The sequence below is a fragment of the Ranitomeya variabilis genome, chromosome 4, assembly GCF_051348905.1.
Source record: "Ranitomeya variabilis isolate aRanVar5 chromosome 4, aRanVar5.hap1, whole genome shotgun sequence".
Classification (NCBI taxonomy): domain Eukaryota; kingdom Metazoa; phylum Chordata; class Amphibia; order Anura; family Dendrobatidae; genus Ranitomeya; species Ranitomeya variabilis.
In genome coordinates, this window is record NC_135235.1 from 125263275 (window position 1) to 125285954 (window position 22680).

The window sequence follows — 22680 nt, forward strand, 5'->3', positions numbered from 1 at the left end:
TAGGGCTAGAGTTAGGGCTAGAGTTAGGGCTAGAGTTAGGGCTAGAGTTAGGGCTAGAGTTAGGGCTAGAGTTAGGGCTAGAGTTAGGGCTAGAGTTAGGGCTAGAGTTAGGGCTAGAGTTAGGGCTAGAGTTAGGGCTAGAGTTAGGGCTAGAGTTAGGGCTAGAGTTAGGGCTAGAGTTAGGGCTAGAGTTAGGGCTAGAGTTAGGGCTAGAGTTAGGGCTAGAGTTAGGGCTAGAGTTAGGGCTAGAGTTAGGGCTAGAGTTAGGGCTAGAGTTAGGGCTAGAGTTAGGGCTAGAGTTAGGGCTAGAGTTAGGGCTAGAGTTAGGGCTAGAGTTAGGGCTAGAGTTAGGGCTAGAGTTAGGGCTAGAGTTAGGGCTAGAGTTAGGGCTAGAGTTAGGGCTAGAGTTAGGGCTAGAGTTAGGGCTAGAGTTAGGGCTAGAGTTAGGGCTAGAGTTAGGGCTAGAGTTAGGGCTAGAGTTAGGGCTAGAGTTAGGGCTAGAGTTAGGGCTAGAGTTAGGGCTAGAGTTAGGGCTAGAGTTAGGGCTAGAGTTAGGGCTAGAGTTAGGGCTAGAGTTAGGGCTAGAGTTAGGGCTAGAGTTAGGGCTAGAGTTAGGGCTAGAGTTAGGGCTAGAGTTAGGGCTAGAGTTAGGGCTAGAGTTAGGGCTAGAGTTAGGGCTAGAGTTAGGGCTAGAGTTAGGGCTAGAGTTAGGGCTAGAGTTAGGGCTAGAGTTAGGGCTAGAGTTAGGGCTAGAGTTAGGGCTAGAGTTAGGGCTAGAGTTAGGGCTAGAGTTAGGGCTAGAGTTAGGGCTAGAGTTAGGGCTAGAGTTAGGGCTAGAGTTAGGGCTAGAGTTAGGGCTAGAGTTAGGGCTAGAGTTAGGGCTAGAGTTAGGGCTAGAGTTAGGGCTAGAGTTAGGGCTAGAGTTAGGGCTAGAGTTAGGGCTAGAGTTAGGGCTAGAGTTAGGGCTAGAGTTAGGGCTAGAGTTAGGGCTAGAGTTAGGGCTAGAGTTAGGGCTAGAGTTAGGGCTAGAGTTAGGGCTAGAGTTAGGGCTAGAGTTAGGGCTAGAGTTAGGGCTAGAGTTAGGGCTAGAGTTAGGGCTAGAGTTAGGGCTAGAGTTAGGGCTAGAGTTAGGGCTAGAGTTAGGGCTAGAGTTAGGGCTAGAGTTAGGGCTAGAGTTAGGGCTAGAGTTAGGGCTAGAGTTAGGGCTAGAGTTAGGGCTAGAGTTAGGGCTAGAGTTAGGGCTAGAGTTAGGGCTAGAGTTAGGGCTAGAGTTAGGGCTAGAGTTAGGGCTAGAGTTAGGGCTAGAGTTAGGGCTAGAGTTAGGGCTAGAGTTAGGGCTAGAGTTAGGGCTAGAGTTAGGGCTAGAGTTAGGGCTAGAGTTAGGGCTAGAGTTAGGGCTAGAGTTAGGGCTAGAGTTAGGGCTAGAGTTAGGGCTAGAGTTAGGGCTAGAGTTAGGGCTAGAGTTAGGGCTAGAGTTAGGGCTAGAGTTAGGGCTAGAGTTAGGGCTAGAGTTAGGGCTAGAGTTAGGGCTAGAGTTAGGGCTAGAGTTAGGGCTAGAGTTAGGGCTAGAGTTAGGGCTAGAGTTAGGGCTAGAGTTAGGGCTAGAGTTAGGGCTAGAGTTAGGGCTAGAGTTAGGGCTAGAGTTAGGGCTAGAGTTAGGGCTAGAGTTAGGGCTAGAGTTAGGGCTAGAGTTAGGGCTAGAGTTAGGGCTAGAGTTAGGGCTAGAGTTAGGGCTAGAGTTAGGGCTAGAGTTAGGGCTAGAGTTAGGGCTAGAGTTAGGGCTAGAGTTAGGGCTAGAGTTAGGGCTAGAGTTAGGGCTAGAGTTAGGGCTAGAGTTAGGGCTAGAGTTAGGGCTAGAGTTAGGGCTAGAGTTAGGGCTAGAGTTAGGGCTAGAGTTAGGGCTAGAGTTAGGGCTAGAGTTAGGGCTAGAGTTAGGGCTAGAGTTAGGGCTAGAGTTAGGGCTAGAGTTAGGGCTAGAGTTAGGGCTAGAGTTAGGGCTAGAGTTAGGGCTAGAGTTAGGGCTAGAGTTAGGGCTAGAGTTAGGGCTAGAGTTAGGGCTAGAGTTAGGGCTAGAGTTAGGGCTAGAGTTAGGGCTAGAGTTAGGGCTAGAGTTAGGGCTAGAGTTAGGGCTAGAGTTAGGGCTAGAGTTAGGGCTAGAGTTAGGGCTAGAGTTAGGGCTAGAGTTAGGGCTAGAGTTAGGGCTAGAGTTAGGGCTAGAGTTAGGGCTAGAGTTAGGGCTAGAGTTAGGGCTAGAGTTAGGGCTAGAGTTAGGGCTAGAGTTAGGGCTAGAGTTAGGGCTAGAGTTAGGGCTAGAGTTAGGGCTAGAGTTAGGGCTAGAGTTAGGGCTAGAGTTAGGGCTAGAGTTAGGGCTAGAGTTAGGGCTAGAGTTAGGGCTAGAGTTAGGGCTAGAGTTAGGGCTAGAGTTAGGGCTAGAGTTAGGGCTAGAGTTAGGGCTAGAGTTAGGGCTAGAGTTAGGGCTAGAGTTAGGGCTAGAGTTAGGGCTAGAGTTAGGGCTAGAGTTAGGGCTAGAGTTAGGGCTAGAGTTAGGGCTAGAGTTAGGGCTAGAGTTAGGGCTAGAGTTAGGGCTAGAGTTAGGGCTAGAGTTAGGGCTAGAGTTAGGGCTAGAGTTAGGGCTAGAGTTAGGGCTAGAGTTAGGGCTAGAGTTAGGGCTAGAGTTAGGGCTAGAGTTAGGGCTAGAGTTAGGGCTAGAGTTAGGGCTAGAGTTAGGGCTAGAGTTAGGGCTAGAGTTAGGGCTAGAGTTAGGGCTAGAGTTAGGGCTAGAGTTAGGGCTAGAGTTAGGGCTAGAGTTAGGGCTAGAGTTAGGGCTAGAGTTAGGGCTAGAGTTAGGGCTAGAGTTAGGGCTAGAGTTAGGGCTAGAGTTAGGGCTAGAGTTAGGGCTAGAGTTAGGGCTAGAGTTAGGGCTAGAGTTAGGGCTAGAGTTAGGGCTAGAGTTAGGGCTAGAGTTAGGGCTAGAGTTAGGGCTAGAGTTAGGGCTAGAGTTAGGGCTAGAGTTAGGGCTAGAGTTAGGGCTAGAGTTAGGGCTAGAGTTAGGGCTAGAGTTAGGGCTAGAGTTAGGGCTAGAGTTAGGGCTAGAGTTAGGGCTAGAGTTAGGGCTAGAGTTAGGGCTAGAGTTAGGGCTAGAGTTAGGGCTAGAGTTAGGGCTAGAGTTAGGGCTAGAGTTAGGGCTAGAGTTAGGGCTAGAGTTAGGGCTAGAGTTAGGGCTAGAGTTAGGGCTAGAGTTAGGGCTAGAGTTAGGGCTAGAGTTAGGGCTAGAGTTAGGGCTAGAGTTAGGGCTAGAGTTAGGGCTAGAGTTAGGGCTAGAGTTAGGGCTAGAGTTAGGGCTAGAGTTAGGGCTAGAGTTAGGGCTAGAGTTAGGGCTAGAGTTAGGGCTAGAGTTAGGGTTGGGGTTAGGATTTCAGTTAGAATTGGGGAGTTTCCACTGTTTAGGCACATCAGGGGCTCTCCAAACGCGACATGGCGTCCGATCTCAATTCCAGCCAATTCTGCTTTGAAAAACTAAAACAGTGCTCCTTCCCTTCCGAGTTCTCCTGTGCGCCCAAACAGTGGTCCCCCCCAACATATGGGGTATCAGCGTTCTCAGGACAAGTTGGACAACAACTTTTGGGGTACAATTTGTCCTGTTACCCATGGGAAAATAAAATGTGGGGGCTAAAATATCATTTTCGTGGAAAAAAAAAGATTTTTTATTTTCACGGATCTGCGTTATAAACTGTAGTGAAACACTTGTTGGTTCAAAGTTCTCACAACACATCTAGATAAGTTCCTTGGGGGGTCTAGTTTCCAATGTGGGGTCACTTGTGGGGGGTTTCTACTGTTTAGGTACATCAGGGGCTCTGCAAATGCAACATGACACCTGCAGACCAATCCATCTAAGTCTGCATTTCAAAAGGCGCTCCTTCCCTTCCGAGCTCTGCCGTGCGCCCAAACAGTGGTTCCCCCCCATGTATGGGATATCAGCATACTCAGGACAAATTGGACAATAACTTTTGTGGTCCAATTTCTCCTGTTACCCTTGGGGAAAAAAAAATTGCGGGCTGAAACATCATTTTATGGAAAGAAAAAATGATTTTTTTTTTAATTTTCACAGCTCTACATTCTAAGCTTTAGTGAAACAATTGGGGGTTAAACGTGCTCACCACACATCTAGATAAGTTCCTTAGGGGGTCTTCTTTCCAAAATGGGGTCCATTGTGGGGGGTTTCCAGTTTAGGCATGTCAGGGGCTCTCCAAAGGCGACATGGGTTCCGATCTCAATTCCAGCCAATTTTGCATTGAAAAGTCAAACGGCGCTCCTTCCCTTCTGAGCTCTGCCATGTGCTCAAACAGTGGTTTATCCCCATATATGAAGTATCAGCGTACTCAGGACAAATTGCACAACAACTTTTGAGGTCCAATTTATCCTGTTACCCTTGGGAAAATAAAAAATTTGGGGCAAAAAGATCATTTTTTTGTGAAAATATGAATTTTTTTTTACGGCTCTACATTATAAACTTCTGTGAAGCACTTGGAGGTTCAAAGTGCTCAACACAAATCTAGATTAGTTCCTTAGAGGGTCTACTTTCCAAAATGGTGTCACTTGTGGGGGTTTCCACTGTTTAGGCACGTCAGGGGCTCTCCAATCGAGCCATGGGTTCCGATCTCAATTCCAGCAAATCTTGTATTGAAAAGTAAAATGGCGCTCCTTCCCTTCCGAGCTCTGCCATGTGCCCAATCAATGGTTTACCCCAACATGTGGGGTATCAGTGTACTCAGGACAAATTGTACAACAACTTTTGTGGTCCAATTTCTCCTGTTACCCTTGGTAAAATAAAACAAATTGGATCTGAAGTAAAAATTTTGTGAAAAAAAAGTTAAATGTTCAATTTTTTTTTAAACGTTCCAAAAATTCCTGTGAAGCACCTGAGGGGTTAATAAACTTTTTGAATGTGGTTTTGAGTACCTTGAGGGGTGCAGTTTTTAGAATGGTGTCACTTTTGGGCATTTTCTGTCATATAGACCCCTCAAAGTCACTTCAAGTGTGAGGTGGTCCGTAAAAAAAATGGTTTTGCAAATTTTGTTGCAAAAATGAGAAATCGCTGGTCAACTTTTAACCCTTATAAGTCCCTAACAAAAAAAAATTATGTTTCCAAAATTGTGCTGATGTAAAGCAGACATGTGGGAAATGTTGTTTATTAACTATATTATGTGATATAACTCTCTAATTTAAGGGCATAAAAACTAAAAGTTTGAAAATTGCTAAATTTTCATAATTTTCGACAAATTTTTGTTTTTTTCACAAATAAATGCAAGTCACATCGAAGTTTTACCACTATCATAAAGTACAATATGTCACGAGAAAACAATGTCAGAATCACCAGGATCCGTTGAAGCGTTTCAGAGTTATGACCTCATAAAGTGACAGTGGTCAGAATTGTAAAAAAATGGCCCTGCCACTTAGGTGAAAACAGGCTTCGGGGTGAAGGGGTTAAGGAATTTGCACTTCAGACCATGTGGGGGCATCATAACAGAACCAGACCCCAATCAGAGGACAAAACATTCACTCCTAATCTAGGAACTTTCCAATATTTATGGACACAACTGTTTATCACGCTCCCATAATGACAGTTCTGTGCTGTATTGTGTATAAATATGTGATTCTTCAGAATTTGCTTTAGTCTGTGCCTGATGAAGAGACCTGTGTAGTCTCGAAAGCTTGCAATTTGTTACCATCTTTTCAGTTAGCCATTAAAAGGTATCAACCACTGAGGACTCGCAATTCTAAATAATTTTTCAGACATTGAGAGTCACCCTTCTGTCAATGCCCTTTGACGCTGCAGTTGTTACTTACTGTACACAGCATTTCAGTGGTTAAGCTGCAAAGAATCCGACCTAACCAAGCTGTGTACTACTTATCAAGCTGATATCACGCCTTCCGAAACTAGTGAAAACTTACCTATTCTAAGGGAAGGGGAAACTGATCAACTGTCCTACCCAAATCTGGGAACACCCTCACCAGGCTCCAAAACTTTAAGAATGGTCACAAATACAAAAAACAATAAGCTTCTTTTTATACATTTCAAGTGCATGGAACGTTTATGGGAATAAAGAGGATTTTCTTTTGTAAGCTGTTCTTCGTGACCATTCTAGGAGTTTGGCAGCCTGGTGTCAGAGGGCGATTCCAGATTTTAGGTGAGTGGGAAAGTGTACCGTTCTGGATGGAGCTGGTCGATATATGTCAGTAGGGATGTGGAGTCAGTAAGCCAACCCTCCGACTCAACGGCACTGCCTCACTACTGAGCATGTACATAAAGTGCAGCACAAATTCATCTCAACTAAAAGCTGAGATCCTTAGATCAGGAACAGAACAGACATTTATAGGACATTTCGGAACTTTCCTAAATTATGAAAATTTTACATCACATCATGCATTGTGCTACTGAACCCAATTTATTATACATTTTAGCAGTCAGCGTTGGTACATTTTTCACTGCCTACAACTCCAAAGCCCTGATACCACCACTCATAGAATAGAAGCTCTTGTGTTGTGGTTTCAATAATTTATATTTTATTTGTGTTACCATACGCATCACTATAGCCTGTTTATGTTTATAAATAATATTTATCTTGTGGGAACTCTGAGAAGTGAGAAATGTCCACAAGATTATTATGATGGATATAGTTGTCATGTGTGGGAAGTAGCACTCGCGCATGATGGATTTATCAGTCATTGGTCTGCAGTAAAGATGCTAAGTAACAAGAGTCTTAATATTCTTATTCAGCATTGCCTTTTTCCAGATACAGCACCAAACATCCAAAGATGTTCCCCATTGACTTCAATAAAGCAGAACATGCAGTGATTTTGACAGAAAGAAGCAGCCATATGTTTCTAATCCAAGACAACCTATCCTGTCTAATAGAAGGATCATGAGCAGGAGGTAAAGTCACAACATCCTTGCACCCCAATAGGCCACAGGGTGACAGTTACAGCGAGGATAAGTCCTTAAAATATTTTAAACTATTGTGACTTTTCTTCAAAGGGAACCTATCACCAGGTTTGGCCAATATGAGATATGACCACCACCTTTCAGGGCTGATATACCACATTTTATAATGCTGTAGATAAGCCCCAGCCCAACCTGGAAGAGAAGAAAAATAACTTTTCTTATACTAACCTGCAGGGCGGTCCGGTCTGAGCGGTGTTGCTGGTCCTGGTGCAGCGCCTCCCATCTTCTCACGATCGCCGTCCTCCTTCTTGCTTACTGTGGATGGCGATTCCCTTCGTCGTCCACACAGGATCCTCGGCATTGCGCTCCTGCGCAGGCATATGTCTCTTCCCTGTTCAGGGCAAAGTACTGCAGTGCACATGCCCCAGGAAAGGTCAAAGAGCACTGGCGCCTGATGAAGGGACGCTCCATCCACAAGAAGCAAAGAGGGAGGCGATCGTAAGAAGATGGGAGGCGCCGGACCACAACCAGTGACAGTCCTCGGACCAGACCGCAGGTGAGTATAATAAAAGTAACTTTTCTTCTCTTGCAGGTCGGGTTGTGAGCAGATATACAGCATTATAGAATGCTGTGTATTAGGCCTGAAAGGTGGTGGTTGGTTCCCTTTAAACAAATTGTGTTGCTCTGTATAGACATTTACTAGTAGGTGTACAAAATGTCACTTCTCAGGTTATCTTCTATTTATCGATATAGAAGATTTTATTTCCTGGTAGCTGGAAAAGACAAGCTAGCACATTCACAGTCATTTTCCTACTTTTACTTTAGTTTTTATAGAAGTAAGTTGTGTAAAAGACTAAGTAACTTACTTAATCCAGTCACTGAAGATATCTAGAAGGGATGCCGGGCTAGCGTCCTGAGCCTTCTGTCATAGGGGGAAAAATAAAAGTGAAATTATAGACATTGACATTTGTTACACACAGGACATTGCTGAGGTTTCTATGCAAACAGACAATTAAACATATAATTAAAGGTGTTATCTCATGCTATATGCACAGGAGCGCATGGCTTCTCTGCCTCCCGAATTCCTGGTTGCCGGGGGCAGTGTGCTCCTGAAGACTGGCACTACAGACCAGGAGTATGGCTGCACTGCAGGTCCAAACTGAGCAGCCTTACAGGCTAATAAGTAAAAGCAGCTTTATCTCTGTAGCATGGGAGAAGCAAAGGGGAACTGAATCTGGCTGAATCCAGCGATCTGGCCAGCGACAGAGGAGTGAGCAGGCTGTAAGGCACAAGTTCAATAGTGGCATGGCTCCTTACGACACTCAGACCGCTGGGTGGCCAGAAACCTGGGCAATGTGCTTTCCGTTATAAAAGTAAAAATCTCTCTGTTCTTGTGACTATTCCCCAGCGCCTGCGCTGTAAGTTCCTTTTTCGGGCATGCACAGTTAGTGCTGCCTTCGACTCCCATCACATGATGGGAACTTACAGCGCAGGCGCCAGGGACGTTAATGAAGGCAGAGGAGGTGGCGCCCGGAGGGGCTGAGGGATGGCTGGGAGGCGTTTGTGTCCGGAAGGAAAAGACATGCCCCCAGGACAGACTACAGGTATGGCGGGCTAATTAAAAAACCGAATATTGCAGCATTAGAAGGGACCCCAATTAAAAGAGCCACCTTGACAGAATGCAGCATCGGTGCTGCACAAGGTGGCTCTTTTAGTTAAAAACGCCAGGCGGGGGGTGACAGGTTCCCTTTAACAATTTAAGAACGTGAAACAATCCCTTCAAATGGAATCTATCACCTATCACCAGGTATTTGCTACACCATCTGCAAGCAGGACGATGAAGGAGCAAAGACCCTGATTCCAGCACTGTGTCACTTACTGGGATGCTCATTGCAGTTTTGAAAAAAAACCAAAATCCTGTTTTCTCTGCTGTAGATCTACCAGTTGTCAGAATACTGATTTCTATATAACTCTGCCCCGCCACTAATTGACAGCTGTTTGCCTATGCAGTGTACACAAAAGGCTGCCAATTTGCCAAACAGTGAAAGCAGGGTTATACAGAGCTCATGAATATGGAGTACTACCTGGCATCAGGTTTACTAGTCCTCTAGAGATAATCTGCTGAAGAAAAAATATTTGAACAAAACTTCTGCAAGTAGCCCAGTAAAGCTTCTTTCACACTTCAGTTTTTTGGCGTCAGTCACTTCTGACATAATGACGGATCAACGGATCCGTCACAATAGTTGAAAAAACGGATGTAACGGATCCGTTTTTTTGACGGATCCGTTACTCGGGGGTTGTATATACTTTTTGGAGCATGCGCAATTGAAAAAAATTGAAAAAACGGATTGGGGCGACGGATCCGCCGAAATGACGGTCGCGACGGATCTGTCGCCCATAGGTGGCCATTCTATGAAATGACGGACGCGACGGGTCCGTCGCGATCCGCCATTTCAACGCAGACAAAAAAGTTGCAATGACCGTCAATGTCTAGATGACGTCCGCCAAGTTTTGACGGATCCGTCGCATGACGGATGGAACGGACGACCATCCGTCACAATCCGTCGCTAATGCAAGTCTATGGGGAAAAAAACGAATCCGTCGAAAAAAAAAACGGATCCGTTTTTTGAGGAAAATGGCGGATTTAGACTGACGCCAAACAACTGAAGTGTGAAAGAGGCCTAAGTGACACATCGCTGGAATTGGGGAATCTGCCACTACATTATGTGTCTCTCAGATTAGGTGGCAAAAAACCTGACGAGAGACTCCCTTTAAAAAGAACAATAAAAGACAAACACTTATCAAGACTTTCCCTTTATGGACCTTTTAATTGCAGTTTGACAAATCAGGTACCAAATACTTGTCTTAAATCTAGCGGTCAGTCAAGATGCAACAAACGAGTTCATAATGGCCGAAAACTTAGCTATAACCTTCATCCTTTAATCGATATTGTACAAATTTGGAAAGTGACAAGAAAAGTGTAGAGTTTCGTAACAAGATGCAGGTTACTCCACATTTATGAAACAAAATATTGGAATCAGCTTACATTTAATTTTCTCACTATCAAACAAATAAAAATATGACAAATTTGGGTGTAAAAAAACATTCTTGTATATAGAAGAATAGACTGCTGCGTTTTCCTCTGGGGAAGAAAAAGCAACCAATGCAGTACATTTGTTACACTGTGTATCAATGGCCAACATATGCCTGCGATACCTCCAACTGAATACAGTGTGAACAAAGCCCCAAAAGCCTCCTCATATACTGACATTCCTTTGCTGACCACAGGTTTACACCAGCATTCATTTTCATGTCACCATGACGGCTGTCACCAGACTATAGCAGCCAATCAGGACCACCAGCAGCAGACAGATTTCCCACCCTGTAGGCAGCATAACATATGTTAGGGGGCTCACTCACTTGTAAACTTCCCAACAGACTACAATAGATACAAGTTCTATGCGTGAACACAAATAGAACTCATAAGCCAAAGTGTGCCATCTGATCGAGTTAATAGAAAGCTAGCCTGAAGTGCCCAAGGCTGTGTGGACAGGAAATATTGCTGGATTTATTGTACGAGGTAACGCCCACACCAGGTAAATATCAAAGCAGAGAAGTAATGGAGTCCAGCGATTTCCACCTCTCTGATGGGTAAATATTAATGTGTGCAGCACTGTGACTCCGGACCATGCTGACCACAATCACACACACACACAGTAGTGCCCCATCACTAACACTGTATAGACAGCTCTCATCCATGTTAGTTCACAGATGACAAGCACTGGCTAATATACATAGCCGAGCCCCCCCAGTACAGCCAGAGAGAGTGCACCGCCGAGCCCCCCCAGTACAGCCAGAGAGCACACGGCCGAGCCCCCCCCAGTACAGCCAGAGAGCGCACGGTCGAGCCCCCCCAGTACAGCCAGAGAGTGCACCGCCGAGCCCCCCCCCAGTACAGCCAGAGAGCGCACGGCCGAGCCCCCCCAGTACAGCCAGAGACCAATGCTGAGCCCTCCAGTACAGCCAGAGGGCACGTCGATGAGCCCCCCAGTACCGCCAGAGAGCACACCGCCGAGCCCCCCAGTACCGCCAGAGAGCACACCGCCGAGCCCCCCAGTACCACCAGAGAGCACACCGCCGAGCCCCCCAGTACCGCCAGAGAGCTCACCGCCGAGCCCCCCAGTACAGCCAGAGAGCACACCGCCGAGCCCCCCAGTACAGCCAGAGAGCACACCGCCGAGCCCCCCAGTACCACCAGAGAGCTCACCGCCGAGCCCCCCAGTACCGCCAGAGAGCTCACCGCCGAGCCCCCCAGTACCACCAGAGAGCACATCGCCGAGCCCCCCCAGTACCACCAGAGAGCACATCGCCGAGCCCCCCAGTACAGCCAGAGAGCACATCGCCGAGCCCCCCCAGTACAGCCAGAGAGCACATCGCCGAGCCCCCCAGTACAGCCAGAGAGCACACCGCCGAGCCCCCCAGTACCACCAGAGAGCTCACCGCCGAGCCCCCCCAGTACCACCAGAGAGCACATCGCCGAGCCCCCCAGTACAGCCAGAGAGCACATCGCCGAGCCCCCCCAGTACAGCCAGAGAGCACATCGCCGAGCCCCCCAGTACAGCCAGAGAGCACACCGCCGAGCCCCCCCAGTACCACCACAGACCAATGCTGAGCCCCCGAGTACCGGCTGCTCTGGTACCCCAGGACAGCACACGACCTGCGGTCCCCTATTACATGGCCGCCTCAGCACTCACCACTCCAGTCGCCTTCATGAATTCTTTCGCAGCATTAGTGAACTGGTTATCGTGCAAAAACCGCAGCACGTGGGGGAAAAGATCGCTGGGCACCACACGCTGTTCCGCCATGATTCTAGCTCCGACCGCGCACACGCTGCACCTCGGCAATCACGTGGAGACAGGAAGGAGCGACTTGCTGATTGTCGCAAAACAATGACGTCACCGGAAAGTGTGCCAGGCCGCGCCGGAGAACATAGAGGCAAAGCTGGGTGTAGAAAGGAGGCGTTCTCTGTACGGGTGCGGCTAGATTGGAGATGATCCTGAGTCTCCTTCCTGCAGCTCCATTCTAGGCGGCTCACTGCTGAGGAGACTGCGATAGACTTTACACAGCTCAGTGCTGAGGAGATGCGATAGACTGAGTCCTCAGCACTGAGCTGCTAATACACTGTTTGTGAAGGGGTCTAAGTGCCTTTTTGGAGTTCAGAAGGTTTCTTTTCTGGGGTTCATTTTTTCTCCCTCGGCTATTGAAATGGACCCTGTTAAGGTCCAGGCTATTTATGATTGGACTCAGCCCACATCTGTGAAGAGCCTTCAGAAATTTTTGGGCTTTGCTAATTTTTATCGCCGCTTCATTGCTAATTTTTCTACTGTGGTTAAACCTCTGACCGATTTGACCAAGAAAGGTGCTGATGTGGTGAATTGGTCCTCTGCGGCTGTGGAGGCCTTTCAGGAGCTTAAAGGGAACCTGTCACCCCGTTTTTTCGGTATGAGATAAAAATACTGTTAAATAGGGCCTGAGCTGTGCTTTACAATAGTGTAGTTTGTGGACCCCGATTCCCCACCTATGCTGCCGAAATACGTTACCAAAGTAGTCTTTTCGCCTGTCAATCAGGCTGGTCAGGTCAGATGGGCGTGGTGTCTTCCCCCAGATCTTGCGTAGTTTTCCGTTGGTGGCGTAGTGGTGTGCGCATGTCCAAGGTCCCGAATCCTGCACAGGGGTGAGAAAATAGCAGCGATGTCCGTTATTCCATTGGTGGTCGGTGGGCGCGGCCATCTTGCTTTGGCCGCGCGTGCGCAGAAGCGGCGCTCTGCTGGCCGCGGCTTCAGGAAAATGGCCGCGGGCATCCGCGCGTGCGCAGATGGCTATCGCGGCGGCCATTTTCGTGAAGCCGAGATGCGAACTCTGCTTCACGAAAATGGCCGCCGCGATAGCCATCTGCGCACGCGCGGATGCCCGCGGCCATTTTCCTGAAGCCGCGGCCAGCAGAGCGCCGCTTCTGCGCACGCGCGGCCAAAGCAAGATGGCCGCGCCCACCGACCACCAATGGAATAACGGACATCGCTGCTATTTTCACACCCCTGTGCAGGATTCGGGACCTTGGACATGCGCACACCACTACGCCACCAACGGAAAACTACGCAAGATCTGGGGGAAGACACCACGCCCATCTGACCTGACCAGCCTGATTGACAGGCGAAAACGACTACTTTGGTAACGTATTTCGGCAGCATAGGTGGGGAATCGGGGTCCACAAACTACACTATTGTAATGCACAGCTCAGGCCCTATTTAACAGTATTTTTATCTAATACCGAAAAAACGGGGTGACAGGTTCCCTTTAAGCGTCATTTTACTTCTGCCCCTGTGTTGCGTCAGCCAGATGTTTATCTCCCTTTTCAGGTTGAGGTTGACGCTTCTGAGATTGGGGCAGGAGCTGTTCTGTCTCAGAGAAGTTCTGATGGCTCTGTGTTGAAGCCATGTGCTTTCTTCTCCAGAAAGTTTTCGCCTGCTGAGCGTAATTATGATGTCGGCAATCAGGAGTTGTTGGCTATGAAGTGGGCATTCGAGGAGTGGCGACATTGGCTTGAGGGAGCCAAGCATCGTGTTGTGGTCTTGACCGACCATAAGAATCTGATTTACCTTGAGTCGGCCAAGCGCTTGAATCCTAGACAGGCTCGGTGGTCCTTGTTTTTCTCCCGTTTTGATTTTGTGGTCTCGTATCTTCCGGGATCTAAGAATGTGAAAGCTGATGCCTTGTCTAGGAGTTTTTTGCCTGATTCTCCTGGAGTCCGTGAGCCGGCTGGTATTCTCAAAGAGGGGGTGATTCTTTCTGCTATCTCCCCTGATTTGCGGCGGGTGCTTCATGAGTTTCAGGCTGATAGACCCGACCGCTGTCCTGTGGGGAAATTGTTTGTTCCTGATAGATGGACTAATAAGGTGATTTCTGAGATCCATTGTTCGGTGTTGGCTGGTCATCCTGGGATCTTTGGAACCAGAGATTTGGTTGCCAGGTCCTTTTGGTGGCCTTCTTTGTCACGGGATGTGCGTTCCTTCGTGCAGTCCTGTCGAATTTGTGCTCAGGCTAAGCCCTGCTGTTCTCATGCTAGTGGGTTGCTTTTGCCCTTGCCTATCCCTGAGAGGCCCTGGACGCATATTTCCATGGATTTTATTTCCGATCTTCCTGTGTCTCAGAAGATGTCTGTCATCTGGGTGGTTTGTGACCGGTTTTCTAAAATGGTCCATTTGGTACCTTTGCCTAAGTTGCCTTCCTCCTCTGATTTGGTTCCTTTGTTTTTCCAGCATGTGGTTTGTTTGCATGGTATTCCGGAGAATATTGTGTCTGACAGAGGTACCCAGTTTGTTTCTAGGTTTTGGCGGTCCTTTTGTGGTAGAATGGGCATTAATTTGTCTTTTTCTTCGGCATTTCACCCTCAGACAAATGGACAGATGGAGCGAACCAATCAGACCTTGGAAACCTACTTGAGATGCTTTGTGTCTGCTGATCAGGATGATTGGGTTACCTTCTTGCCGTTGGCCAAGTTTGCCCTTAATAATCGGGCTAGTTCGGCTACTTTGGTTTCTCCTTTTTTTTGCAATTTCGGTTTTCATCCTCGTTTTTCTTCAGGGCAGGTTGAGTCTTCGGACTGTCCTGGGGTGGATTCTGTGGTGGACAGGTTGCAGCGGATTTGGACTCATGTGGTGGACAATTTAACATTGTCTCAGGAAAAGGCTCAACGTTTTGCTAACCGCCGTCGGTGCGTTGGTCCCCGGCTTCGGGTTGGGGATTTGGTCTGGTTGTCTTCTCGTCATGTTCCTATGAAGGTCTCTTCCCCTAAGTTCAAGCCTCGTTTTATTGGTCCTTATAGGATTTCGGAAATTATCAATCTGGTGTCTTTTCGTTTGGCCTTTCCAGCTTCGTTTTCCATTCATAATGTGTTCCATAGATCTTTGTTGCGGAAATATGTGGTGCCCATGGTTCCCTCCGTTGACCCTCCTGCTCCGGTGTTGGTTGAGGGGGAGCTGGAATATGTGGTGGAGAAGATTTTGGATTCTCGTCTTTCAAGGCGGAAACTTCAGTATTTGGTCAAGTGGAAGGGTTATGGCCAGGAGGATAACTCTTGGGTTTTTGCCTCCGATGTCCATGCTGCCGATTTGGTACGTGCTTTTTATTTGGCTCGTCCCGATCGGCCTGGGGGCTCTGGTGAGGGTTCGGTGACCCCTCCTCAAGGGGGGGGTACTGTTGTGAATTCTGTTCTTGGGCTCCATCCTGTGGTTGCGAATGGTATTTTTGGGAGTTCTGCTCTTGGGCTCCCTCTGGTGGTTTCAAGTGGAACTTAGCAGCTGCGTTCACTAATCGGTTTCCTGGCCTTGTTATTTAACTGGGCTTTTGGCTTTAGTGGACGCCAGCTGTCAATGTATTTCCTGTTGGTTCAGTCCTTTCCTGGAAGTTCTCTGTTGTCTAGTCCATTTTCAGCTTAAGATAAGTCTGCTACTTTTTGGGTGTTTCCCTGCTTATGACCTTCTGTTCAGTTCAATTTATGTCTCTTTTGTCCAGCTTGTCATTATGAAATATTCCGGCTAGTTGGAAGCTCTGGGGTTGCAGATTTGCCCCTCCACACCGTGAGTCGGTGTGGTGGTTATTTTTGTAAACTCTGCGTGGACTTTTAGTTTTTATACTGACCGCACAGCAACCTATCCTATCTCTGTCTATTTAGATAGTATTGGCCTCCTTTGCTAAAAAATCTAGTTTCATTTCTGAGTTTGTCATTTTCCTCTCCACTCACCGTCAATATTTGTGGGGGGCTATCTTCCTTTGGGGGTTTCTCTGAGGTGAGATAGCTTTCCGTTTCCATCTTTAGGGGTAGCTAGTTCTTAGGCTGTGCAGAGGCGTCTAGGCAGAGTTAGGTACGCTCCACGGCTATTTCTAGTGTTGGTGTTAGGAGTAGGGATTACGGTCAGTAAAGTTACCACCTCCTCAGAGCTAGTCCTATTTTTGTTTTACCCACAAGGTCATTTCAGTGCTGCTCCGTAGTGAGTCCATGATTGGTTTTGCCCACCAGGTCATCTCAGTACCGCTCCGTACCCACCAGGTCATAACAGGAGGTACTACAACACACAGGCGCTAGTAGGAAGGCTACTGACCTGGATAAGGGAACTCTGGATGTGCCTTCGGACCGGCCAGACTCTGCTTACCCGGTGAACGGTACTCTGGACTGTGGACCCTGAAGTCTTCAGTAAAAGGTAATGAGACTGCAACCTTGTGTCCTCGTTATTCATTGCACCTTACATCGTCCACCATCACTACCTACACATCTGGGAAGCCCTGGGGATATACTTCACCTGTGGAAAGGTATACCACCTAGCTGCCACTCCATCACCCCAGCGGACCCCTAGCAGCGTCGGTCACCCTGACCGAATACCACAGGTGGCGTCACGAACACTAGACAAACTACACCTTTAATTGGGCGCCCCTCAGAAGGGCCACGGACTGGGTCGGGCCACCGTGACATCCCCAGAACCAAGAGAGAAAGACCCGGTACCGAGTACCCCATTGCCCTTGCACGTGGGGGCGCTCCACAACCTGTGAATTTAAGGTTAGAATGAATCATCACCGGTATACCATAAGGAAAAAAAGAACTGATCTTCCTGTCCCGAAGCATTTTGTAGAGTATAAACATTCAGAAAAAGAATTAAAGGGAAAGATAATAGATGTGGTTCCAATTCAAAGGAGGGGGGGGTGATAGGGAGCAGATCCTCAAAAAAAGAGAACTAATGTGGATATGCAGCGCCCCAGAGTCCTGGTCGTGCAGTATTGTCGCTCTGCCACTAAGGGGAGTGATGGTACGTCTGATTGTACTAAAAGAGTTCACCTGACCAGGTATCACAGTCACATATTACACTTCACACTCCGGCCACCAGGGGGAGCAAAAGGTTTTAGTTACTAGGCCACTCCTCACACTCTGGTAAAACTGGGGGTTGGATAGAAAGTTAGAAAAGAAGCTGACTGGGTTTTGCCCAGGGAACATCTAGAGGGAGAGTTGCTGGGAAGATCCAGGGAGGTCCCTGTCAGGGGTGGGATCCTGACAGTGGCCTAGCAAGGGACAGATCATTACGGAGCCGCGCCTGCACTTCATTGCGGCGGCATCCTAAGAAAGGACAAGAAGCGGAGTATATTGTGGAGAAGTGAGAAACGAGATCACAGCACTAGGAGATAATACCGGGAGGAGTCGTGCCCTAAGATCGTGGCAACATCCTTCTGAGGCGCGTAGCCGGTGGCCGAAACACCGAGGGAGTACTGGCTCTACGCATTACTCCCGGCAGAGCAGTTAACTTTAGGTTGGCTGTCTCACCTTTTCACCTATGCAGACAACGGAGGCAATTGTGGGAGAGGGGCGTCTCTAGGGTCCCTATAAAAAAGCTCCAGGCCTACCCAGTCATATGGGTGCGTCCTATCCATATCATCTGGGGGACGGAGAGAGAACATCAGAAACAGATACAAGAGTTGTGAGGACTATCCCATGGTGCTCAGCAGGGAGGTACTACAACACAGGCGCAAGTAGGAAGGCTACTGATTTCCACCTGTAAAGGGAACTCTGGATGTGCCTTCGGACCGGCCGGTCTCAGCTAGCCCTGTTAGCAGTGCTCTGGATCGTGGATGCCGAAGTCTACAGTAAAAGGTAAAGAGACTGCACCCCTGTGTCCTCGTTATTTACTGCGACCTACACCATTACCATCTACACCTCGAGGGAAGCCCTGGGGACATACTTCACCTGTGGGAAGGTATACCATCTAGCTGCCATTCCATCACCCCAGCGGACCCCTAGCAGCGTCGGTCACTCTGACCGAATACCACAGGTGGCGTCACGAACACTTGACAGACTTCTACCTACACCTTTAATTGGACGTCCCTTAGCAGGGCCACGGACCGGGTCGGCCACCGTGACATCCCCAGAACCGAGACAGAGAGACCCGGTGCCGAGTACCCCGCTGCCCTGCGTCTGGGGGCGCTCCAGATATATGAATTAAATACCCTCAAACCTAGGGGTTTGAATGTTGATTTTAAAATGCATACAATTATCTAAGATCTAGTACTTATGTATAAACAGTGTAGTTGGGACTTGAGAGTAACGGTATAGTACTGTTATTTTAGATTTAGGAATACCCCTATATACTCGAGTATAAGCCGACCCCCCTAATTTTGCCACAAAAAACTGGGAAAACTTATTGACTCGAGTATAAGCCTAGGGTGGGAAATGCAGCAGCTACCGGTTAATGTAAAAAATAAAAATAGATACCAAAAGTAAAATTAATTGAGACATCAGTAGGTTAAGTGTTTTTGAATATCCATATTGAATCAGGAGCCCCATATAATGCTCCATACAGTTCATGATGGGCCCCATGAGATGCTCCATATTAAAATATACCCCATATAATGCTGCACAAAGGTTAATAATGGCCCCATAAGATGCTTCATAGAAACATTTGCCCTATACAATGCTGCATAAAGGTTGATGGCCCCATGAGATGCTCCACACTTTATGGCCCCACACGATGCTCCATACATTGTGGCCCCATGAGATGCTCCACACATTAGGGGCCCCATGAGATGCTCCACACATTAGGGGCCCCATGAGATGCTCCACACATTATGGCCCCATAAGATGCTCCACACATTATGGCCCCATACGATGCTCCATACATTGTGGCCCCATGAGATGCTCCACACATTAGGGGCCCCATGAGATGCTCCACACATTATGCCCCATAAGATGCTCCTCATATATGCCCCGTAAGATGCTCCATACATTTGCCCCATTTGCTGTTGCTGCGATTAAAATAAAAAAAATCACATACTCACCTCTCTTCACACAGGCCCCCGGCACTTGCGATAGTCACCTTCCACGTTCCATCGCTGCGCGCTGCTCTGTCTTCCATCCTCTGCACTGACTGTTCAGGCAGAGGGCGGCGCTCACACTAATCGCATCATCGCGCCCTCTGACCTGTACAGTCACAGCCAGAGGACGGAAGACAGAGCAGCGCGCAGCGATGGAATGAGGAAGGTGACTATCGCGCACTGCTGACCTCCCCTGATATACTCACCTGCTCCCGACACGGTCCCCTGGCAGCGTCTCACTGTCAGATTGTCTCTGGGAGCCGGTGGCATCTTCCTGTGTTCAGCGGTCACGTACCGCTCATTAGAGTAATGAATATGCGTGCATATTCGTTACTTTAATGAGCGGTACCACGTGACCGCTGAACACAGGAAGCGCTGCCCGGAGACCATCGGACATGCAGGGACCGCACCAGGAACAGGTGAGTATATCACAGCCGCCGCTCCCCCTCACCCGCCGACCCCACACCGACACTGACTCGAGTATAAGCCGAGAGGGTCACTTTCAGCCCAAAAAAGTGGGCTGAAAATCTCAGCTTATACTCGAGTATATACGGTACTTTAACTGTTAACTGTTTAACCTATTAGTGACGGAGCCAAATTTTTGAAATCTCACCAGTGTCACTCTATGTGGTAATAACTCTGCAACGCTTCAACAAATCCCAGTGATTTTGAGATTGTTTTTTCGTGAAACATTGTACTTTATGATAATGGTAAATTTAGGTCAATATATTTTGTGTTTATTTATAAAAAATATCAAAAATTTGAGAAAAATGTTAAAAAATTAGCAATTTTCTAAATTTGAATGATTATCCCTTTAATCCAGATAGTCATACCACAGCAAACCATTAATAAACAACATTTCCCACATGTCGGCTTTACATCAGCACCATTTGTAAAATGTTATTTTATTTTGTTAGCATTTTAGGAGGTTTAAAAATATAGCAGCAATTTTTCATTTTTTTCAAGGAAACTTACAAAATTTATTTTTTTAGGGACCGATCCATGTTTGAAGTGACTTTAGGGGTCCCATATATTGAGAAACCCCCAAACATGATACCATTTTAAAAACAGCACCCCCTGACATATTGAAAACTGCTGTCAGGTAGTTTATTAACCCTTCAGGTGCTTTACAGGAATTAATGCAAAGTGGTATGACAGAAATGAAAATGTGTATTTTTACCACCTAAATGCCTCTAACTTCTGAACAGATTACTAGAGCCGTCAGACTCTAAGGCCGCTATTTGGTCATGAATTGCCATGGCAAACATCAGGACCACAAAATCATGATCTGAGGGCACCAGTTTGGATAAAGAGGAAGCCCCCACACTCTGTTAACCATTTATACTGATGTAGTCACTATTGACAGCAGCATCTAAGGGGTTAAACAGATTTGGAAGGTGCAAATACTGATCGTGGCTGATGCAGCAAGTTGTCAGCTATAGTGTATAGCCAACAGCTGCTGGATTGTCACCTTTATAGGGTGGCTATTCTCTTATATCTCAGGTCAGTTAAAAGACGTATTGGCGGTCATTAAGGGGTTAATTAAGTATGTTCCTAATTTGTATATATTTGTTTGTTTAGGTGTTCTTGCTGTCCGATATTATTGGAGGCCTGCTCCGGAGGGACATGTGAAGATGGAGGACAAAAAAATTCTAAAAAAAATTCTAAAGAAAACTTCTCAAAAATTGTGATATAAATAGATGGTTTAATATATTTGAATAGAGGCAGTATTATTTTGCTACATGTGTGGAAAGATTGAAGGCCAATGAATAAACTGGTTGAAAAAATGATCTGCAGTTGTTTGCTATATTGTTCTGCAATTATCTGTAGTTGTTCGCTATAGGGTTATTAGCCAGGACTTTTATGCTACCGCTTTACAGTAGTCAAGAGTGGAGGCACTTTGACCTGGAGGGGTTATTTGCAACCTCTTAGACACTGTTTGACCTCTGGGTGATGGCCTGAATGAGACCATATCCGGATTGTCAGGGCGGGCTAATGCATGAAAAAGAAGTCCTTACGGCCACAGGCTTTAAAAGGTTTTTGATTGAACAATGCAGAGTTGTGGACTTTAACTTTTTTTATTATGGAGAAAGCATAATTGAAACGCTTTTAAAATAACAATAGTTAATGTGCTACAGTGAAGATGGCGATATTCAGCGCTATTACGCATGCGCTTGATCAGCATATTCATTACAGAGGATGTGCCTGGATATGCACGATAATTAAGTATGCCACAACCAAAATGGCGGTATTAAGCGCCTATGCGCATGCGCCCGCCCGCAGATGCCGTACAAGGCAGGATAAATAAGTATGCCACAACCTAAATGGCGGTATTAAGCGCCTATGCGCATGCGCCAGTCTTCAAATGCCGTATAAGGCAGGATAAATAAGTATGCCACAACATAAATGGCGGTATTAAGCGCTTATGCGCATGCGCCCGCCCACAGATGCCGTACAGGTCTTCTGATTGGCCTACAGTCCTGACACATGGGTATGACGCGCTTAGATGCGCTTAGACATGCGCAGTTAATATCTTAGAACGCCGAACAGCGTGTACATTATCCTCCATGAATGGCATGTCTTTCCGGGGGTAAGCAAAAGCACATAACTAATAAATAAATGGACAGTAGTCAGCTTGATGAAATGTTGCAAGTATCTAACTATAAGCACATGAGTACAGGACACTATTGGCACTTATGCACTTTATGAAAACTGTAATGTATATTTAATTATATTGCACTTTAATTGGCTATGATTAAGGGATGTTAAAATGTGTATATACAGTATATGCACTATGGAGATACACTCACTGCTTGAGAAAGGCTCAAACGTTGCCCAGACATGTGGGTCTAAATAAATCCTGCATATCACTTAAAAGAATATGGAGTGCTGCCTGCTTTTTTGAATTATATGGACTAAGGACAACCAGTGGACAGGCTGTTGGAGGGCTTTGCCCCCGAAGATAAGTAAAGGATTTGCGCTGTTCCTTTTTTTACTAATAGATGTTATGTTCGTGACGCCACCTGTGGTATTCGGTCAGGGTGACCGACGCTGCTTTAAGGGGTCCGCTGGGGTGATGTTATGGCAGCTAGATGGTATACCTTCCCACAGGTGAAGTGTATCCCCAGGGCTTCCCGGTGTGTAGATGGTAGGATGGTGAGAGGCGCAGTGAAGAACGAGGACACAAAGTTGCAGTCTCTTTACCTTTACTGAAGACTCCGGCATCCACAGTCCAGGGCACCAGACCACAGGGCAGGTAGGGTCCGGCCGGTTGGGAGGCAAGTCCAGAGTCACCTTGTCCAGGTGGAGAATAAAAGATTTCCTTTGCTCTGTAGTGGTGTAGTCCTTTACTGCCTATGGCTTCACATAAGGTCCTCACAGATGTTATCTCTCTCTCTGTCCCCCGAATAGGATAGTACAAAACCCGTATGACTGGTGACTTGAGCCTGTTTATAGGATCTCTTAGAGGCTGTAAAATCCTTCCCTGCTCTCATCTTGTAGCCACAGTAGTCCCTTCTACATGTCATTGTCCACATGGACATTCCAACAGATACCCAATGCAGCTGATGTGACAGGTGGGTGCTGTTTATAGATGCTCTCCCATCTATATTTTTTAAATGACTGCAAATGTATTAAATGTGTGTATATGTGCATGTAATATAGTGAGAGTGTATTAATATACTCGCCTGCCGCCGCTCTCTCCAGTGTCCAGCGCATTCTGCTCCTCTTCTGTGTGATGTCACCAATGTTCAGACACTTGGGGGTCACACTGTGCTCAGCGTGACCCTGAAGTGGCTTTTAGGCCGGGGTCCCACTAGCATATGGCA

The 22680-nt window shown here is 47.2% G+C and overlaps 1 protein-coding gene across 6 annotated transcripts in view; it reads right to left on the reverse strand.

Annotated features, from left to right (window-relative positions):
- NOLC1 (nucleolar and coiled-body phosphoprotein 1) overlaps positions 1–12036 on the reverse strand; it is a 125963-nt gene extending 113927 nt beyond the window's left edge. For 2 of the 6 annotated variants that reach the window (XM_077259209.1, XM_077259207.1), the window contains exons 1-2: positions 11698–12036; positions 7810–7865 (exon numbers count right to left, since the gene is read on the reverse strand). In XM_077259209.1, the coding sequence (XP_077115324.1) occupies positions 7810–7865; positions 11698–11808 (167 nt within the window). In that variant the 5' untranslated portion in view covers positions 11809–12036. The remainder of the gene's footprint in view (positions 1–7809; positions 7866–11697) is intronic. The other 4 variants (XM_077259212.1, XM_077259208.1, XM_077259210.1 and 1 more) reach the window with 3 other exon arrangements.
- Between the last annotated feature and the right edge of the window lie 10644 nt (positions 12037–22680).